General features: G+C 46.2%; 1 protein-coding gene across 3 annotated transcripts in view; it reads right to left on the minus strand.

The window, feature by feature from the left end:
* GRIK5 (glutamate ionotropic receptor kainate type subunit 5) overlaps positions 1 to 18,954 on the minus strand; it is a 535,332-nt gene that overhangs the window by 212,296 nt on the left and 304,082 nt on the right. For all 3 annotated transcript variants that reach the window (XM_089687354.1, XM_089687353.1, XM_089687352.1), the window contains one exon: positions 941 to 1,038. In XM_089687354.1, the coding sequence (XP_089543480.1) occupies positions 941 to 1,038 (98 nt within the window). The remainder of the gene's footprint in view (positions 1 to 940; positions 1,039 to 18,954) is intronic.

Here is an 18,954-nt window from a genome sequence, read left to right on the forward strand (position 1 = left end):
CTTCCCCCACTTTCCATCCTGAAGGATCCTATTGTGTGCTTGCAGCTGCTGATGGGAAGGAGAGGAGAGAAGCCAGCAGCACTGCAGAGGTGGGGCCACACAGGGGGGCCAAGGCAGCAGGGGGAAAATGTATTGTACACAGTGAGGCTGATGTGTGTGGTGGGGGGGGGGCAATTACTGGAACCAATCCCCTGTATAGCTCTCTTTGCAGCAGCTGAAACCCAGCAGGAGGGAGAGGAGAAGAAGCCAGCTTTCAGGTGCTACAGAGAGAACCATACAGGGGATTAGTTCCAGTAATTGACCCCTCACCCCCTACCACTATGCCAATCACCCTTCATGCCCACATCCGATTAACCCAGCTGCCTAGGTCCATTTTCTGGTATGGGCTCTGCACAGGAGCTCTGGTGGTGCCCCCTTATCCACAGCCCTGTGAAGAGGCTGCATTACTTACCTTACCCCCACTCTGATCGGCTCAGGTGCTCTCTTCCTCTCTCTCTAGCACTCCAAGATATGGGAGGTCCCTCAGTGTCATCATGTACAATGCAGGGCTATTAACCCTCTGGTTGGCATCTCATTCCCACATTCCTAGACTATAGGAGTACTATTGCAGTGTGGAGGAAGGGGGTGGGCACCTTAAGTAGATTTTAGGATGTAAAATGATATGTACAAATTAGTGGGACTTATGGAGCTCTGTTATATAGATGGATGGTTAAGACTCTTTCAGTGCTAGTTTGTGTGTTTCTAAGGCCAACCAGAGTACTGGGGTAGGTGGAAGTAGCATAAGACAGTTGGCTTAGAGAAGTATAAACCCAGCATTGTATGTGTACCCCGCGCCTGCTTCTTTTGAGTAAAACCAAGCATGTTACTTCCGAATATGGAACACAACCTGAATTCAGAACACAGGTCAATGAAGAAAGTCATTTATAATCAGACCACTCACCTCTTTTTCTCCACATATATGGCTGACTGTGGATGCAGAAGCTGGACTGGCGGAGGGTCCTAGGACAGAGACCACACCTTTCGGTAGAATTTGACACACTGCAAAAAAAAAAAAAAATTAAGGCAAGGGTGACAGTAAGACAGAGACCATACTATGCGTATGGTTGGGTCAGATGTTTATGTGTTACATAGTTAGGTAAAAAAAAGACCTAAGCTCATCTAGTTCAACCAATAGAAAAAAACAAAAAAATAGGAAACCGTGCTACACAGAATCTTATACCTACAGTTGATCCAGAGGAAGTAAATAAAAACTCTATAAAGCATGGTTCAATTTGCTCTGGTGGGGGAAAAAAATCCTTCCTGATTCCCCAGAAGGCAATCTGATATTCCCTAGATCAACAATCTACAGTCTTAATACCAAGGCTCCTGTTAGAAACCACGGGGCCCCATACAGCCAATATGACAGGGCCCCCCTCCTCAAACAAAAGCACAGTTTACTATGCTTCAGTTATGAATGAACACAGTCAGTGGTTGGTACCGATCACTCATTGTTCATTCAGAAAAGGAAGGGACTGGTAAATGTGACATATTTACCGGAACCTTCCCCCACTTATTATCCTGAAGGATCCTATTGTGTGCTTGCAGCTGCTGGTGGGAAGGAGAGGAGAGAATCCAGCAGCACTGCAGGGGTGGGGGCACACAAGGAGGCCAGGGCAGCAGGGGGAAAGCATATTGTACACAGGGAGGGTGATGTATGCAGTGGGGGGGTCAATTACTGGATCCGATCCCCTGTATAGCTCTCTCTCTGCAGCAGCTGAAAGCCAGTGGGAGGGAGAAGAATCCAGCTTTCAGCTTCTGCAGAGAGATTCATAGAGGGGATCAGTTCCAGTAATTGACCCCCCACCACCATGCCGATCACCCTCCCTGCCCACATCTGATTAACCCAGCTGCCTGTGCCCCCTTGCTAGCCTGGGCCCTGTACATGAGGACTGGTGGTACCCCCTTATCTACAGCCCTGCTTATTACTCATCAATGACAGTATCAAGGGCCCTGTACATGAGGACTGGTGGTACCCCCTTATCTACAGCCCTGCTTATTGCTCATCAATGACAGTATCAAAATATTTTTGTGAATTTAGAAATGCATCCAGGCCTTTTTTAAAGCAATCTACTGAGCTGGCCAGAACTAGTTCTTGAGGGAGTCTATTTCACATTTTCACAGCTGTTTCTGTGAAGAAGCCTTTCCCTATGTGGAGGTTAAATCTCCTTTTCTCCAGATGTAAAAAGTGCCCCCTATCCTTTTTTCAATGACATATTGGAGGGAAATCTATCAAATCTGGAGCAACTGTTTATGGCAACTAAACAGCTTCTATCTTCAGCTTGTTCAGGTAAGCTTTAAAAATTAAAGATCTGACCTCCATCAGGGGTTCATGTAACAGCGTGACAACGGAGGAGCACAGTTGGGAGACAGGAGAATGGCTTGCTCACCAGGTATTAAAATAAAAACTGTAGATTTAAAAAGATTGAAAACCATTTTTGAAATAACATTAACATGTTAAACCTTCTATGAAAATGTGATTATTGGGTTTAGAGCTTTCTAATTGCAGTCTAGTTGAAGGAGCACCTAAAATTGGACTGGTTGTCTATGGCAACAATTCTGTTTTCTTCAAATTCTTGACATTTGTGCGTTCCTATTTCTTTCTCTTCATATCTGTTTATTGGTTACTGGTACTTTCGGATATAAAGTTCACTTTTTAAGGAAGAAAAATATGCGGATGAAATACAATAGTCACTTCACCTTATACGCTTTTCGACTTTCTGGATAAAAGTTCACACTTATCCATTGTTTGCTCTTTTTAGGACTTATGGCGGAACTTGTTTGATAAACCAATTTATATTTGTATTTTTACTATTGTTTGTTTTTTTTTGTTATTACAGTATAGGTTTATCTCTGATTGGTGGTATATGGCCTTCTTATCTTTATCTATGTGTTACTGGCTGCAGCCCCTTGGTTGTCCTATCCTTTTTTTTTGGGGGGGGGGCGTTTGCCCCCCTCCCACAACTCCCAGAGCAGATACCCATTGGTTTGCTGCAATATCATCTACTACATAAAGATCTGTAAGTAGGGGACCCTGTTATATAATATATTAATTAAAGTAGTTTTTCCCTCCCTTTATTGTAGGGGGTATATTGCTTTATATCTCTATCAATAGCATCTACTCCTGAGGAAGTGAACTAGGTTCACAAAACACATTGAGAATTGGTATGTTTTTGATTTTGGCTTTGATAATTATTATCATGTATAATTTTAACCACTTGCCTTCCGCCTACTGTTTTTAAACGGCAGGACAGTGTCACTCTAGGGGCGGGTTGCCGTTCATAAACGGCACAAACATTTTCTAGTTGTGCGCGCTCCCTCGGAGCGTGCAGCACCACGATCCGGTGCCCGCTGTGTCACACAGTGGAACACCGATCGTCGGACAGGACCTCTGTGTGAGGTCCCAATCATGTGATCACTGACTGGCCAATCAGTGATCAGTGATCAGTGAATCATATGCAGAGTAGTAAGCAAGATGTCACTTGTGACATCATTGCTTACTACTAGTAAAATCTGTGAATGATCACAGAGGTCACATGGAACAAAGCTATTCACAACAGCCTTGTACCATGTGACAAGCTGTGACCAATCACAGCTCACTCAGTATTTCTCAATGGCTGCAAGAATGTAGACAGAGAGAAAGAGAAATGATTGCTTTTACATTCTATATGGGTGTAAAAGCAATCACTGTAAAAGAAAAAAAAAATCATCACCCCCCACAAGTAGTACAGTGTCACAATGGTGACACTGTACTGCTAGGGTGACAGTATGTAAAAAAACAAAAAAAAACAAATAATAATATAAAAAAAAAATAAAAATGTAATAAAAATGTTTAAAAATTATAATTTTTGGTTATAAACTAATTTGGCTTATTTTTACTAAAAATATAATGGAATACATTTTGGCCAAGATTTATGATGAAAGATTATTTATTTGCAAAATTTTATAAGAAAAACACTTTTTTTCAAAATTTTTGGACTTTTTCATTTACATAGCAAAAAAAATAAAAATCCCAGCGGTGAATAAATACCACCAAAATAAAGCTTTTTCTGTCTCAAAAAAAAGGTAAAAAAATTCATATGGGTACAGTGTTGTATGACCGCGCAATTGTCATTCAAAGTGTGATAGCGCTGAAAGCTGAAAATTGCCCTGGACAGGAAGGGGGTAAAAGTGTCTGGACTTGAAGTTGTTAATATGCATACTTATGTGTTAATTTTGGAGTTCCAATTATAGCAGACATGTTTTTTTTTTAGGCATGTTTTTTAGACTTCATGTAATAAACTTTCCCGTCTTTTTTCAACTGTACTGTTGTCTGTGCTGTACTTCATATAAAGTCTCATGGGCATTTGAATTATTATTGTTGTTCTGTCTCCAGCAGGGAAATGTATGTGTTCTCTCTGCAATATTGAATTTGGCCGCAGGATGGAACCTACAATAAATTTACTGTTGTGCGGAAACCAGAATCTATTTAGTTAATAAAAGCTCCCATCATCCTCCATTCTAAGAAAAGGAAACAGGTGCATCCTGGGAGCTTGGAATTGAGGAAAAGGAAGCAGCCATAATTATCTGCAGCACCTGTCACAGACTGAATTTACATCCCCTACAGGCAGCATTGCTGTTGGCCATGGACATATTGCCATCTGCAGCCTAATTATTTCATTGTGTTTTGTATGTTTAATACATTAATTGTATGTATTTTTCATTTGTTTTTCCCAATAGTTTCACCCACCCTGTTTTGTTAATATTACATCAAGATTACATTCAGTCTGGCTTATTGCAGAATAGGAGGGTTAGCTGCATGTCGAGGTACACACAGGGAAACGTGTTACATGGACAGAACGACTGTATAATCCTGCTTCCTTGATTCCAGTTGTTATAAGGGCCTCAACAGGCTTTGGTACACTTCAAACGTGGTTTGCATTCTCTTACAAGTCTATAGGAACCCAAATCCCACCTGAAGCAGGTCAGATAAAGGTAAAAAAGTAAATTGCAGGTCAGATGCACATGTCAATGAATTCTGAAGGATCTCAGAACATCTGAAATTGATGTTCGACTGATGCTATGGACACAAACCCGAAAATCATAAAACAAAATTATCCTGTGGCTAGTCAAACACTCGGCAATTTTCTTAATCCTTGCTTACACCAAATTTGATTCTTAATTACACCAAATTATTTGGTAGCTTGAAACCAGGAGATTATCAAAACACTGAAGGCACAGTGAGCCATTTGGTTTCACATAATTGGATAGCTCCTTCTCAAATGGCCCTTCAGTCTGATGTCTACAGTTCCATAAAATGTACTTTTTAATTACCAAAAGTGTTTAGCAACCCTTCCCAATGGAGATGTGTCTCTAATAAATTTAGAATGTGTTAGCTGATATTTACTTTTTCAGAGTTCTGTATGGTTTCCCTAAGCCTGGTGGGTTAATTTCTTCAGCCAGTTGCTGGATGGAGATTTCAGTAATCAGTGTAAAAACAATGGTCTAGGGAAATAACTGTTTGGGAGTACCTTACCAGAATGCCCTCCGACCTATGGCGTCTACCTGGGAGGAGGCCTGTATGAAGGACTGTTGTCAGAGCCTGGCCTCAGCATGAACCATGTGAAGTGGAAGCCTGAAGGGCTGAGCAGAGATACTCTTGTCTGAAGAGTTTGAAGTTGCCACCTGGCTCTTGGAAGAGGGATCTTTGCCCATGGACTCCAACATTGAGATTGAAAAGTGAACTGTGAGTACAATCTGTGTGAGGGGAAGACTCAGCCCTAGACTTCCCCTCTCTTCCTCAGAACCCCCCAAGAGCCTCTCAGTCTCCTAAGATTCATCATTTAACTACTCCCTGACCACCCACCAGATCAGGGAGATGCATCCACTCAAAGCTGTATGCTTGTTGTGGCTTTGCTTCATGGCCACACCAAAAATAAAATGGCATGTTGCATTCGTCGGGCAGTACCACCGCCTAATGTGACCCATCCAAGTGTATAGAGTCACGTGGCAAGTACCCTGCAACTGTGCAGTGAGCTGACATTTTCAAGGTTACAACTCACTGCCTGTCAAACACCTTCTAAAAAGCAGACCATTTCTGTTTGAAGGACATAATGATAGCCACACATCTGAGCAAACCCTTTCATCCCCCCGCTTCCCTCTGATTCCCCCTGAAGCCTTTTAGTTCCATGCACACCTAAGAGCTAGCTCCCCTCCCCAACTTCATCCTACTGACAAAGATCCTTAGATTGAAATCGGCAACACAGGAACATTTTTTTCTCAACTGACATGCATCACCATTTTTCTTTTTAGCATCACCATTGACTGAGACAGGGCAATTTTTCCTTCCAGTAACACCACCAACACAGGGCTGTTTTAACGTCCAGTGACACCACCAACACAGGGCCATTTTTACCTCCAGAGACACCACCAACACAGGGCCATTTTTACATCCAGTGGCATCACCACCACAGGGCCATTTTTCCTTCTAGTGACACCATCAGTAAGGGCCATTATTGCTTCCAGTGATGCCCCCGACACAGGGCCATTTTACTTCCAATGCACCACCAACACTGGGCCATTTTTACTTCCAGTGACAACACCAACACAGGGCCACTTTTACTGCCAGTGAAACCACCAACACAGGGCTATTTTTACTTCCAGCAACACCCCCAACACAAGGCCATTTTAACTTCCTGTGGCATCACCAACATAGGGCCATTTTTACTTCTAGTGACACCATCAAAACAGGGCCATTTTTACTTCCAGTGGCACCATCAACACAGGGCCAATTTACTTCCAGTGGCACCACCAACACAGGGACAGTTTTCCTTCTAGTGACATCACCAATGCTGAGATCTTTTTTGCCTTTAGTGACACTTCCGGCACAGGGTCATTTTTAACACCTCATATTTGTGCACTGATTTTAAACAATTTATATATTGTGATGTACCACAACTATTGGTACTACTTTAGCCTGGGCACCGGGTGACGTTATCCCTTTACTGGTTATAACATACTAAGCCTTTAGAAAATAAATGGTGAAGAAAAAAGCACTAGCAGGCTTAGCTAATCATTTTTGTCAATCAGATTTTCATTGCGTGATCTTTGTCTACAGATTTTGTGCAGAAAGACATCCCTTTGTTTCATCTCGGTCGGAAGTATAGTTCCAGAAAATTGTCAAATATTTCTCCAATAAGATGTCTACACTTTTCGAGTTAAACCAACATGGTTCCTCAGAGATGTCATTAACTTTGAATCAATCTCATAAACGTTCGATTGTAAGCACACAAAATGGCCGCCATTGCGGTGCAAAAATCACTGGAATATTGCTGGCTTCCCTCTATCATTACCCGCCACAGCGTTGCAGTGCCCCATAAAAGTCAATACACTTCACAGGCTTGACTAAACGTCAATGATTCATTCAGCATATGTATATAAACGCAGACATCTCTAGTGAAAGGTCTCCGTCCAGGCGATAATGTCTGTCTGTCGATTTTATTCACCTCATTAATTTCCCCTCAGTTTATGGCTCGTTTTTCTTCTTAGATTGCCGCACATTCATTTCGCATCAGTTTCTGGGCTGACTTGTGTGTGTTATTTGCTCACAATGTAAACCGATCGGCTCCTGATTAAACGTCGGGTTCTAGGTCACATTTGATAATTAGGTCCTAGGCATTCTATCCTTGTTTCACCCATCTCAGGCGCCTCATGTAACGCTTCAGTAACACACGGGATATTGCCAGCGCATCCGAGACCACAGCGCACTCATTAAGGCACAATGAAGAATACTGAATCATGTTTATGAAAATAACAGACAAAGGAAGGTGATTCGTAGACCCACAGGCCTGTTTAATAAGGTAGTGCAAAGTGCAATGGCGGTTTGCAAAGTGGTGTTAGCGGCAGCAAACAGATGGGTAAGAATGGAGGTTGGATTGGTTGATTAAAATGGCTGCACTTTCCACATTTACATTTACCTTGTACTACTGCGCTAACGAGTCCTGCAGATTTATCTCAAGTTCTATAGCTGTAAATGGACGTATTTTTGTTGTTGTTGTTTTTTTTTTGTAACATGACTCCAGCTGGTAAAAAATCAATAATAATATTCTACGCTACAAATCCCAATAAAGGACAAAAATAAATATGAGCTGCGCGCTCGGCAAGTGTGTAATCAAAAACAATGAGCCCAATATGTTTAGGCCAGATTCAGACCTTTGGGGTCTGTAATGCATATACATGTATATCAGGCCAAAAATGATTTTTTTTTTCTAGATTAGGATAGCGTGGGGAAGAATTAGAAATCCTTTTGGGTTTTTACTGCCGTCTGGTACTCAGTTTAGGGCTCGCTCAGAAGTATGGCTGGGATGAGGGGAGAGTACAAGCAGATGGTTGAACCATGGTTTTACCGGCTGCATTCGGGCCTGGTTGAAATTTTAAGGGGAACCTCATTCTGTTTTTTAAGGGAGAATACACATTAAAGTGGTTCTAAAGGCTGAAGGTAAAAAGGTAAAAAACATTCAGTGTGTGTAGCTTCCCCTGCAGCTGCCCCTAAAACTTACCTGAGCCTGATCCCAATCCAGTGATGTGCATAAGAGCAGCAGCTCTCCAGAGTCTCTCCCCCCTCATTGGCTGAGACACAGCCATTAGCTCCCGCTGCTGTCAATCACAGCCAGTGAGCAGGGAGTGGGGGGTGGGGCCAAGCCGCTTTCTGTGCATCTCACACAGAGGCTGCTCGGAAACGAGGACACAGAAGAACGCAAAACCATCGCACAGAGCAGGTAAGTATGTTTTTTTTTAATATGAATTTTTAATATCACTTTAAAGTATATGTTGACCTTCACCTTCTAAAACACCCCATTTAGTTTAAAATAGAAATGAAAGGCAAATTTTGAATACCCTTTTTCCTTTATGTACAAGTGATCACATGATCTGTTCTCTGTTGCATGAGAAGCTCAGGGAGGAGAAACAGCATCACACTGGTTTCCCAGTGTATGGCTGTAGGGGGGGGGGGGAGGTTGCAGCACAAGCCTCATCACTGGAGGAGAGCAGGCTGAGTTCCCAGCACAGCTAGAGTACTGACCACACTGTGCTCTCATGCCTAGTATAGTCTGTTTTTAATAGGAAAGCAGAGGGACTGGCAGGAACACCAGGGTTTTCACACAAAAGAAGCAATACAAAAAGAACATGATATGCTTTCATACAAGTACGTGGTACAGTAGGCACATATCAGGAATATGAAATGTTGGATTTACATATTCTTTAAAAAGGAAGCATCAGGTTCCTCTCAATGTTCCAACCAGGTCTTTATTCAAGCATTCAGCCTGTGCGGTCAGTAGAGGCAAGGCAGCAAGTGTGCGGCCCTCCCTTCCTCAACCACACATGTCCACATGCTTTTCAATATTAGGAGGTACCTTGCAATGGGAGGCAGCTAAGCCTCCCCTCCTTCCAAGGCACCTCGTCCCCATGTTGAAGGCCATAATAAGGGCCTTTTACCCATATCATGTTCCCCAAAAAGAATGTGGGAGGGCGTTATAAAAATCTCTCAGTCCCTTTAATATAAGTTGGCTCATGGGTATCTACCCCTTCCAAAGGAAGTTAATACAGCGGGACCTTAGTACTCCTTATTAATAACCCCCCCCCAAAAAAAAGTGACAAGTAAATAAAGACACTTAAACCATTAAAAATGTCCTTTAACCTCCCTAGCGGTCTGATTATGCCCATATTTCTGTGCTCAAAGAGGTACATTTTTTTGCATGGACATACGGTATGTATTTTTTTTATTGTAGACTGTAATTCTTAGGAATAACTCACTGAAATCTGTCTGAACAAGAGTCTAGTAAACATCCCGGGTATATTAAAATTTGAAACAGGAAATCATAAATTATAATTTAATAATCATAAAAAATAATAATATAATAATAAATTTAATTCAATAATATAATCAAACCAAAAACACTGAAATTTTAAATATAGCGCCAAGTTCGCACATCACAGAGCAAAGTCGCAAAATCGTTTTCAGTGTCTGATGACGAATTTCCCCACGAATCATTATCACTCAATTCTGCAAGTGGTTCTGATTTACTATCGCTGTTCTCTAGCCGGTCTAAAACCGATTTTGACCTAAAGGGACGCTTTTTGGATGCCATGGACGTTTCTCAGTTTCCAGGCAGAAAGAACAGTAAAAATGCAGGCAGGGCGCCGGACAAAGCACTCGGGACAAAATGTATGTGAAATGGTTTGATACAGGAATGTTTTACTATGTGATTTTACTGTATTTAGTGAATGTCACTTTTTGACATTTTTAAATTTCCCGCCGTTCCGTCCCCCGTACGTTATGACGTCGCAGGGAACGGAACCCAGAAGACAGATGCCGGCATCCGCCGGAGGACATTACAGGGGACAATGCAGGAGGGACATCGCGGGAGCGCAGGACAAGGTAAGTGACCAAGGCAGCGCCGCATGGTAAGCCCGAGGGTAGCTCGGGGTTACCACTTGTGGTGCTGAAACTTTACCCCGAGCTGCACTCGGAAATACCGCCAGGGAGGTTAATAGCCAAAAAAATGTAATTAATGTCCCACAGTGTATATCCATTATCATTGTCCAGCTTTGTAAATCTATTGCCAATCATGACAACCCCCTTTCCAGCAATGCTTTCCCTCCACACTACCACTGTTAAATGACCGATAAAGAGCAGGTGGCGCAAGCGCCTAGTGCAGTGGTGGGCAACCTTTTTTTTCAACTGAGCCAAATCTCGCCAAAACCATGATTGAAATTTATTTTGAGAGCCACATTTTTAAAACTGAAAATACATCTCCCATATAGTAATTCATCCCCCATAGTAATTCATCCCCCATATAGTAATTCATCCCCCATAGTGTAATTCATCCCCCATAGTGTAATTCATCCCCCATAGTGTAATTCATCCCCCATAGTAATTCATCCCCCATAGTAATTCATCCCCCATAGTAATTCATCCCCCATAGTAATTCATCCCCCATATAGTAATTCATCCCCCATATAGTAATTCATCCTCCATATAGTAATTCATCCCCCATAGTAATTCATCCCCCATATAGTAATTCATCCCCCATAGCAATTCATCCCCCGTATAGTATTTCATCCCCCGTATAGTATTTCATCCCCCATATAGTATTTCATCCCTCATATAGTATTTCATCCCCCATATAGTAATTCATCCCTCATATAGTATTTCATCCCTCATATAGTAATTCATCCCTCATATAGTATTTCATCCCCCCATATAGTAATTCATCCCTATATAGTATTTCATCCCCCCATATAGTATTTCATCCCCCCATATAGTAATTCATCCCTCATATAGTATTTCATCCCCCCATATAGTATTTCATCCCCCCATATAGTATTTCATCCCCCCATATAGTATTTCATCCCCCCATATAGTATTTCATCCCTCATATAGTAATTCATCCCTCATATAGTAATTCATCCCTCATATAGTATTTCATCCCTCATATAGTATTTCATCCCCCATATAGTATTTCATCCCCCCATATAGTATTTCATCCCCTCATATAGTATTTCATCCCTCATATAGTATTTCATCCCCCCATATAGTATTTCATCCCTCATACAGTAATTCATCCCTCATATAGTAATTCATCCCCCATATAGTATTTCATCCCTCATATAGTATTTCATCCCCCATATAGTATTTCATCCCTCATATAGTAATTCATCCCCCCATATAGTATTTCATCCCCCCATATAGTATTTCATCCCTCATATAGTAATTCATCCCTGATATAGTAATTCATCCCTCATATAGTATTTCATCCCTCATATAGTATTTCATCCCCCCATATAGTATTTCATCCCTCATAAAGTAATTCATCCCTCATATAGTATTTCATCCCCCACAGTACTATTCCCCCCCCCCCCCTTCTAGTAAGCCAAGTCCCCCGTGTCAATTCACTTACCTTTTGCGTTCCTCTCGCTGTCTTCCCGCGCCGTTCGGGTCTTCAGGGCGGACTGTGAGAGGAGCCTAGCTCCCCTCACGTTCGGCACGCTGCCCCGCCTACACACATCCTGACAGCCACATCCGCAGGCCGGATTAAAAGGTCCGCGCGGACTTTTGGGGCTGCCAACCGAGAGGAGGCAGGGGAGCGGCCGACCGAGAGGAGGGAGGGGAGCAGGCGCCCGGCACACAGAAGAGCCGCATTAGACTGGGTAAAGAGCCGCATGTGGCTCGCGAGCCGCGGCTTGCCGACCACTGGCCTAGTGCATTATCCAAGATTTATTCAAAGGTGTAAAAGAATCTATTTATTTATGTAATTATGTATTTGACCTATCATAGCACTTTAAATAACCCCCTCTAACTCCTCCCCTTCTAACGAACAGAGGAGGTGGAGCATTGCTCCCAAGGCTATTTATAGCATGACCTTCATGCAGGCTAATCAGTAGATCTGAGAAAAGAGATTGGTCCCCAAAACGCAACAGCCACCTGACTGCACTGACAGTCGGAACCCCTTGCCTGTTGTTGTGGCCATCTCCATTATGCAAAGCTTTTTATACATGATTTGTCTGTATGTTTTTATCTTTTACACCTTTGAATAAATCTTGGATAATGCACTAGGTGTTTGCGCCACCTGTCTGCTCTTTTTCGAGTGGTTGATTTACCCCTCTGAGGAGGGCTGCATCCCTGAAGCATTACCTTTAGGCCACTCCTGTCCTGGTTCCCTTGGCCTCCCTTTGGCAATTTATTTCCTGGAGCGCTGGAGAGTACACACGGTTAAATGACAGATCCCTGACTGCTAAAATGTAGACAAGGATCCTTGGTTAAGTCATTGACCACATTTGAAAAAAAAAAAGACAATCTGCTACCCAATTATGTTTCCCAGCTGCCACAATGATCTGCCTGCCATCCATCAATGTTTCTTTGCCATGCTACCACTACTAAGTCACCGGACACACCGTGCAATTTAAAATTGCAAAATATGTGTGCAATTTCAGCGCAATTTCAGGTGCGATTTCAGAAGACTTTATTGCTACTTGTGAAAATTTTCAGCGATTTCCTATAATTTGCAGTGCTATTTCCATTATATTCTATGTATGTGAAATCGCAACAAAAATTCAGAAAAAGTAACGCAAGAACTACTTTAGAAATCACGCAGCAGCAAATTGCACATGTTAACCTCCCTGGCGGTATTCCCGAGTGTAGCTCGGGGTAAAATTTCAGTACCAAGAGCGGTAACCCCGAGCTACACTCGGGCTTACCATGCGGCGTTGCTCAGGGAGTCCCTGCAGCACTTACCTTGTCCTTCACTCCTGCGATGTGTCCCCTGCAGCGTCCCCGGCCATCTCCTCCGGCCGATGCCGGCATCCGGCTTCCGTGTTCTGGTCCCTGTAACGTCGGGAAGTACAGGCGCCGGTACCGGCGGCACATTTGAAATTTTTAAAAAATGTCATTTTTTAAAAAATTATTATTATATAGTAAAACATTGCTGTTTCAATGCATTTCACATACATTTTGTCCCTACTGCTTTGTCCTGTGCCCTGCCTACATTTTGACTGTTCTTTCTGCCTGGAAACTTAGAAAAGTCCATGGCGTCCAAAAAGCGTCCCTTTATAGGAGATTTACTAAAACTGGTTGACTCAGAATCTTGGGCACCTGTGCATGTTAGCCAATCAGCTTCTAACCTTAGCATGTTCAGTTAAGCTTCAGCAATAAAACCTGGAAGCTGATTGGTTTTTATGCAGAAGTGGATAAGATTCTGAGTCAACCAGGCTTAGTAAATAAACCCCTTTATGTCAAAAGCGGTTTTAGACCGGCTAGAGAACAGCGATAGTAAATTAGTACCACTTGCAGAATTGAGTGATAATTAGAGATGAGCGAAGTATTCAAAAATTCAATTCGGCTGATTCGGCGAATTCGAGGAATAAATTCGATTCGATGCAAATATATTCGCTGCGAATTTAACTTATAAAAAGGGTGTTTCTAGGCTTCAGAGAGCCTTTATATTAGTGCAGAACACTGTACCTTTAATTTAAATGCCCTTGGAGTCTGCTGGGGAAGAGAAATAATACTGTCAGTCAGTATGACATGCAGATGAGTGCCGTCGATCTTAGAATCACCGCACACTTCACTCATTTACGCAGTCACGGGGCCAAAACCAGAGTGTGGAGCCACAGTGTGGCGGTGGAGGCAGCAGCAATGGGAGGCCATACAGCACCCTATGACAAAATGGAACCCACCAGCAGTGTGAGGAGACCTGAAAGTGGCACATGGCAGAGTGTGGCGATGGAGACAGCAGCAATGGGAGGCCGTACAGGGACCCATGAGACACTCTGGACCTGGCAGCAGCATGAGGAGGCGGTACAGGGGCCCATGACAGATTACGGGCCTGGCAGCAGCATGAGGAGTCGGTACGGGGGCCCATGGCAGATTACGGGCCTGGCAGCAGCAATGGGAGGCCCGTAATCTGCCAGCACCCTATGACAAAATGGAACCCACCAGCAGTGTGAGGAGACCTGAAAGTGGCAAATGGCAGAGTGTGGCGATGGAGACAGCAGCAATGGGAGGCCGTACAGGGACCCATGAGACACTCTGGACCTGGCAGCAGCATGAGGAGGCGGTACAGGGGCCCATGGCAGATTACGGGCCTGGCAGCAGCAATGGGAGGCTCGTAATCTGCCAGCACCCTATGACAAAATGGAACCCACCAGCAGTGTGAGGAGACCTGAAAGTGGCACATGGCAGAATGTGGCGATGGAGACAGCAGCAATGGGAGGCCGTACAGGGACCCATGAGACACTCTGGACCTGGCAGCAGCATGAGGAGGCGGTACAGGGGCCCATGACAGATTACGGGCCTGGCAGCAGCATGAGGAGTCGGTACGGGGGCCCATGGCAGATTACGGGCCTGGCAGCAGCAATGGGAGGCCCGTAATCTGCCAGCACCCTATAACAAAATGGAACCCACCAGCAGTGTGAGGAGACCTGAAAGTGGCACATGGCAGAGTGTGGCGATGGAGACAGCAGCAATGGGAGGCCGTACAGGGACCCATGAGACACTCTGGACCTGGCAGCAGCATGAGGAGGCGGTACAGGGGCCCATGGCAGATTACGGGCCTGGCAGCAGCAATGGGAGGCCCGTAATCTGCCAGCACCCTATGACAAAATGGAACCCACCAGCAGTGTGAGGAGACCTGAAAGTGGCACATGGCAGAGTGTGGCGATGGAGACAGCAGCAATGGGAGGCCGTACAGGGATCCATGAGACACCCTGGACCTGGCAGCAGCATGAGGAGGCGGTACAGGGGCCCATGGCAGATTACGGGCCTGGCAGCAGCAATGGGAGGCCTGTAATCTGCCAGCACCCTATGACAAAATGGAACCCACCAGCAGTGTGAGGAGACCTGAAAGTGGCACATGGCAGAGTGTGGCGATGGAGACAGCAGCAATGGGAGGCCGTACAGGGACCCATGAGACACTCTGGACCTGGCAGCAGCATGAGGAGGTGGTACAGGGGCCCATGGCAGATTACGGGCCTGGCAGCAGCAATGGGAGGCCCGTAATCTGCCAGCACCCTATGACAAAATGGAACCCACCAGCAGTGTGAGGAGACCTGAAAGTGGCACATGGCAGAGTGTGGCGATGGAGACAGCAGCAATGGGAGGCCGTACAGGGACCCATGAGACACTCTGGACCTGGCAGCAGCATGAGGAGGCGGTACAGGGGCCCATGACAGATTACGGGCCTGGCAGCAGCATGAGGAGTCGGTACGGGGGCCCATGGCAGATTACGGGCCTGGCAGCAGCAATGGGAGGCCCGTAATCTGCCAGCACCCTATGACAAAATGGAACCCACCAGCAGTGTGAGGAGACCTGAAAGTGGCACATGGCAGAGTGTGGCGATGGAGACAGCAGCAATGGGAGGCCGTACAGGGACCCATGACACACTCTGGACCTGGCAGCAGCATGAGGAGGCGGTACAGGGGCCCATGGCAGATTACGGGCCTGGCAGCAGCAATGGGAGGCCCGTAATCTGCCAGCACCCTATGACAAAATGGAACCCACCAGCAGTGTGAGGAGACCTGAAAGTGGCACATGGCAGAGTGTGGCGATGGAGACAGCAGCAATGGGAGGCCGTACATGGACCCATGAGACACTCTGGACCTGGCAGCAGCATGAGGAGGCGGTACAGGGGCCCATGGCAGATTACGGGCCTAGGAGCAGCATGAGGAGTCGGTACGGGGGCCCATGGCAGATTACGGGCCTGGCAGCAGCAATGGGAGGCCCGTAATCTGCCAGCACCCTATGACAAAATGGAACCCACCAGCAGTGTGAGGAGACCTGAAAGTGGCACATGGCAGAGTGTGGCGATGGAGACAGCAGCAATGGGAGGCCGTAAAGGGACCCATGAGACACTCTGGACCTGGCAGCAGCATGAGGAGGCGGTACAGGGGCCCATGACAGATTACGGGCCTGGCAGCAGCATGAGGAGTCGGTACGGGGGCCCATGGCAGATTACGGGCCTGGCAGCAGCAATGGGAGGCCCGTTATCTGCCAGCACCCTATGACAAAATGGAACCCACCAGCAGTGTGAGGAGACCTGAAAGTGGCACATGGCAGAGTGTGGCGATGGAGACAGCAGCAATGGGAGGCCGTACAGGGACCCATGACACACTCTGGACCTGGCAGCAGCATGAGGAGGCGGTACAGGGGCCCATGGCAGATTACGGGCCTGGCAGCAGCAATGGGAGGCCCGTAATCTGCCAGCACCCTATGACAAAATGGAACCCACCAGCAGTGTGAGGAGACCTGAAAGTGGCACATGGCAGAGTGTGGCGATGGAGACAGCAGCAATGGGTGGCCATACAGGGACCCATGACACACTCTGGACCTGGCAGCAGCAAGAGGAGGCGGTACAGGGGCCCATGGCAGAGTGGCGAAGCGTAAGCAGCTTAAATTGAAGGCCATACAGAGGCCTATGTTAAAAATAATAACATGTTTGGGGCATGATTCATGGCGGATTTAGTCAGTTGTGTCAGGAACTGGTGGTTTGAAATCCAGACTAATCCACGCCTGATTCATTTTCACAAACGTGAGTCTCTCCACACTTTGGGTGGACAGTCGTGTCCTCCGCGGAGTTACAATACCTCCTGCCGCACTAAACACGTGCTCCGATGCCACGCTACTGGCCGGGCATGACAGCCTTTCAAGGGCAAATTCAGCTAGTTGGGGCCAAAGGTCAAGTTTCGTTGCCCAGTAGTCAAGGGGATTGTCTACCTCGGTTGGCAGGGTGCTGTCCAAGTAGGCCCAAGCCTGTTGTTTGAGGTCCTGCTCCAGGTCCACCTGATGCTGCTGCTGCTGCGGCTGGTTAGTAGTTTCCTCACTGCGCTGGTGAAGAAAGCTACTCATCATCGACTGCAGACTGAGGCAGCCGCTGCTGGTGGAGCTGTCACTGCTCCTACCACCCCACCCCTCCCCTGCTGCCATGGCAACGGAACGCGAGCGCACAGGGCCCACAGTGTCTGAGGATGGACGTTGGCGCAGAAAGGCAGAGACCAACTGACTACATAGGTGGTTTTTATAGTACGTTATTTTGGCCTCCCTCTCAGCAGGTGTGAAAATTTTTTGAACGGTAGCGAGGGTCCAACAAGGTGGACAGCCAAAAGTCATCCCTCTGTCTGATGGTTATTATTCGGCTGTCGCTACGCAAGCAACCGAGCATGCTATGGGCCATTTGTGCCAAGGAATGCGAGGGACTCCCTGCCTCCATCTCCACAGCATACTGCCACGGTGCGTCTGGGTCCTCTGTCTCCTCCTCCTTCTCCTCCTCTACCAGATGCTCCTGCTCCTCCACTCCTGTCCGCTGAGTGGAAAAACCACCCATTTCACTCAATAATTCCTGAGCACCAATGTCCTCCTCTACCTCCTCCTCTTCTTCCTGTCCTGCCCCCACAGGGGTCATGTGGCGTTGAGATCTGTGCACCACGTCTACCGCACCCTGACCAGCCATTGTTAACAGCATTTGTTCCAGGATGTGCAACAGAGAAATGACGTCGTTCATCCCATAGTCCTGCCGACTCACGAATAGCGTGGCCTCCTCAAAGGGCCTGAGCAAGCGGCAGGTGTCACGCATGAGCTGCCAATGGCTGACATCTAAGTTACACAGGGGAGTACCTTTATCCGCTTGTAACATCAGGAAATCGGTGATGGCCTTTCGCTGTTCGTAAAGGCGGTCTAACATATGTAGGGTTGAATTCCACCTTGTTGCAACGTCGCAGATCAGGCGATGCTGTGGAATTCCGTTCTGCCGCTGCAGCTCAAGGAGGGTGTGCTTTGCGGTGTAGGAATGGCTGAAATGCATGCAAAGTTTACGTGACATTTTAAGGATGTCTTGCAGTGGGATGGTGGATTTTAGGAACCGCTTGACAACCAGATTGAACACGTGAGCCATGCATGGCGCATGGCACAACCTTCCTTGACGCAGAGCAGACACCATGTTCTTTCCGTTGTCGGTCAACATGGTTCCGATTTTCAGTTTGCGCGGAGACAGCCATCTGTCGATTTCTCTGTTCATTACACTCAGAAGTTCCTCCCCTGTGTGACTACGTTCGCCAAGGCATACCAGGTGCAGCACAGCGTGACACCGTTGCGCCCTGCACATGTGATATGCCGGTCGGGTAATGGGACTTGGCACGGGGGTGGCGGCTGAGGACACGGCGGAAGAAGAGGTGGTAAAGGCGGACATCTTTGCTGGACCAAGGACGTGCAAACGTGGAGGCAAAAGCGGCGTGACCTGTCCAAGTTGCTGGTGCGGCTGTGCCTGCACCACGTTCACCCAGTGGGCCGTAAATGACATGTACTGTCCCTGACCGTAGTTACAGCTCCACACGTCGGCGCTGCCGTGCACTTTGTCAGAGACCGACATGCTCAAAGACTGGCCCACCATCTCT

Source organism: Staurois parvus, unplaced genomic scaffold (genome assembly GCF_062004578.1).
Source record: "Staurois parvus isolate SC_StPar_1 unplaced genomic scaffold, SC_StPar_1.0 ptg000423l, whole genome shotgun sequence".
Classification (NCBI taxonomy): domain Eukaryota; kingdom Metazoa; phylum Chordata; class Amphibia; order Anura; family Ranidae; genus Staurois; species Staurois parvus.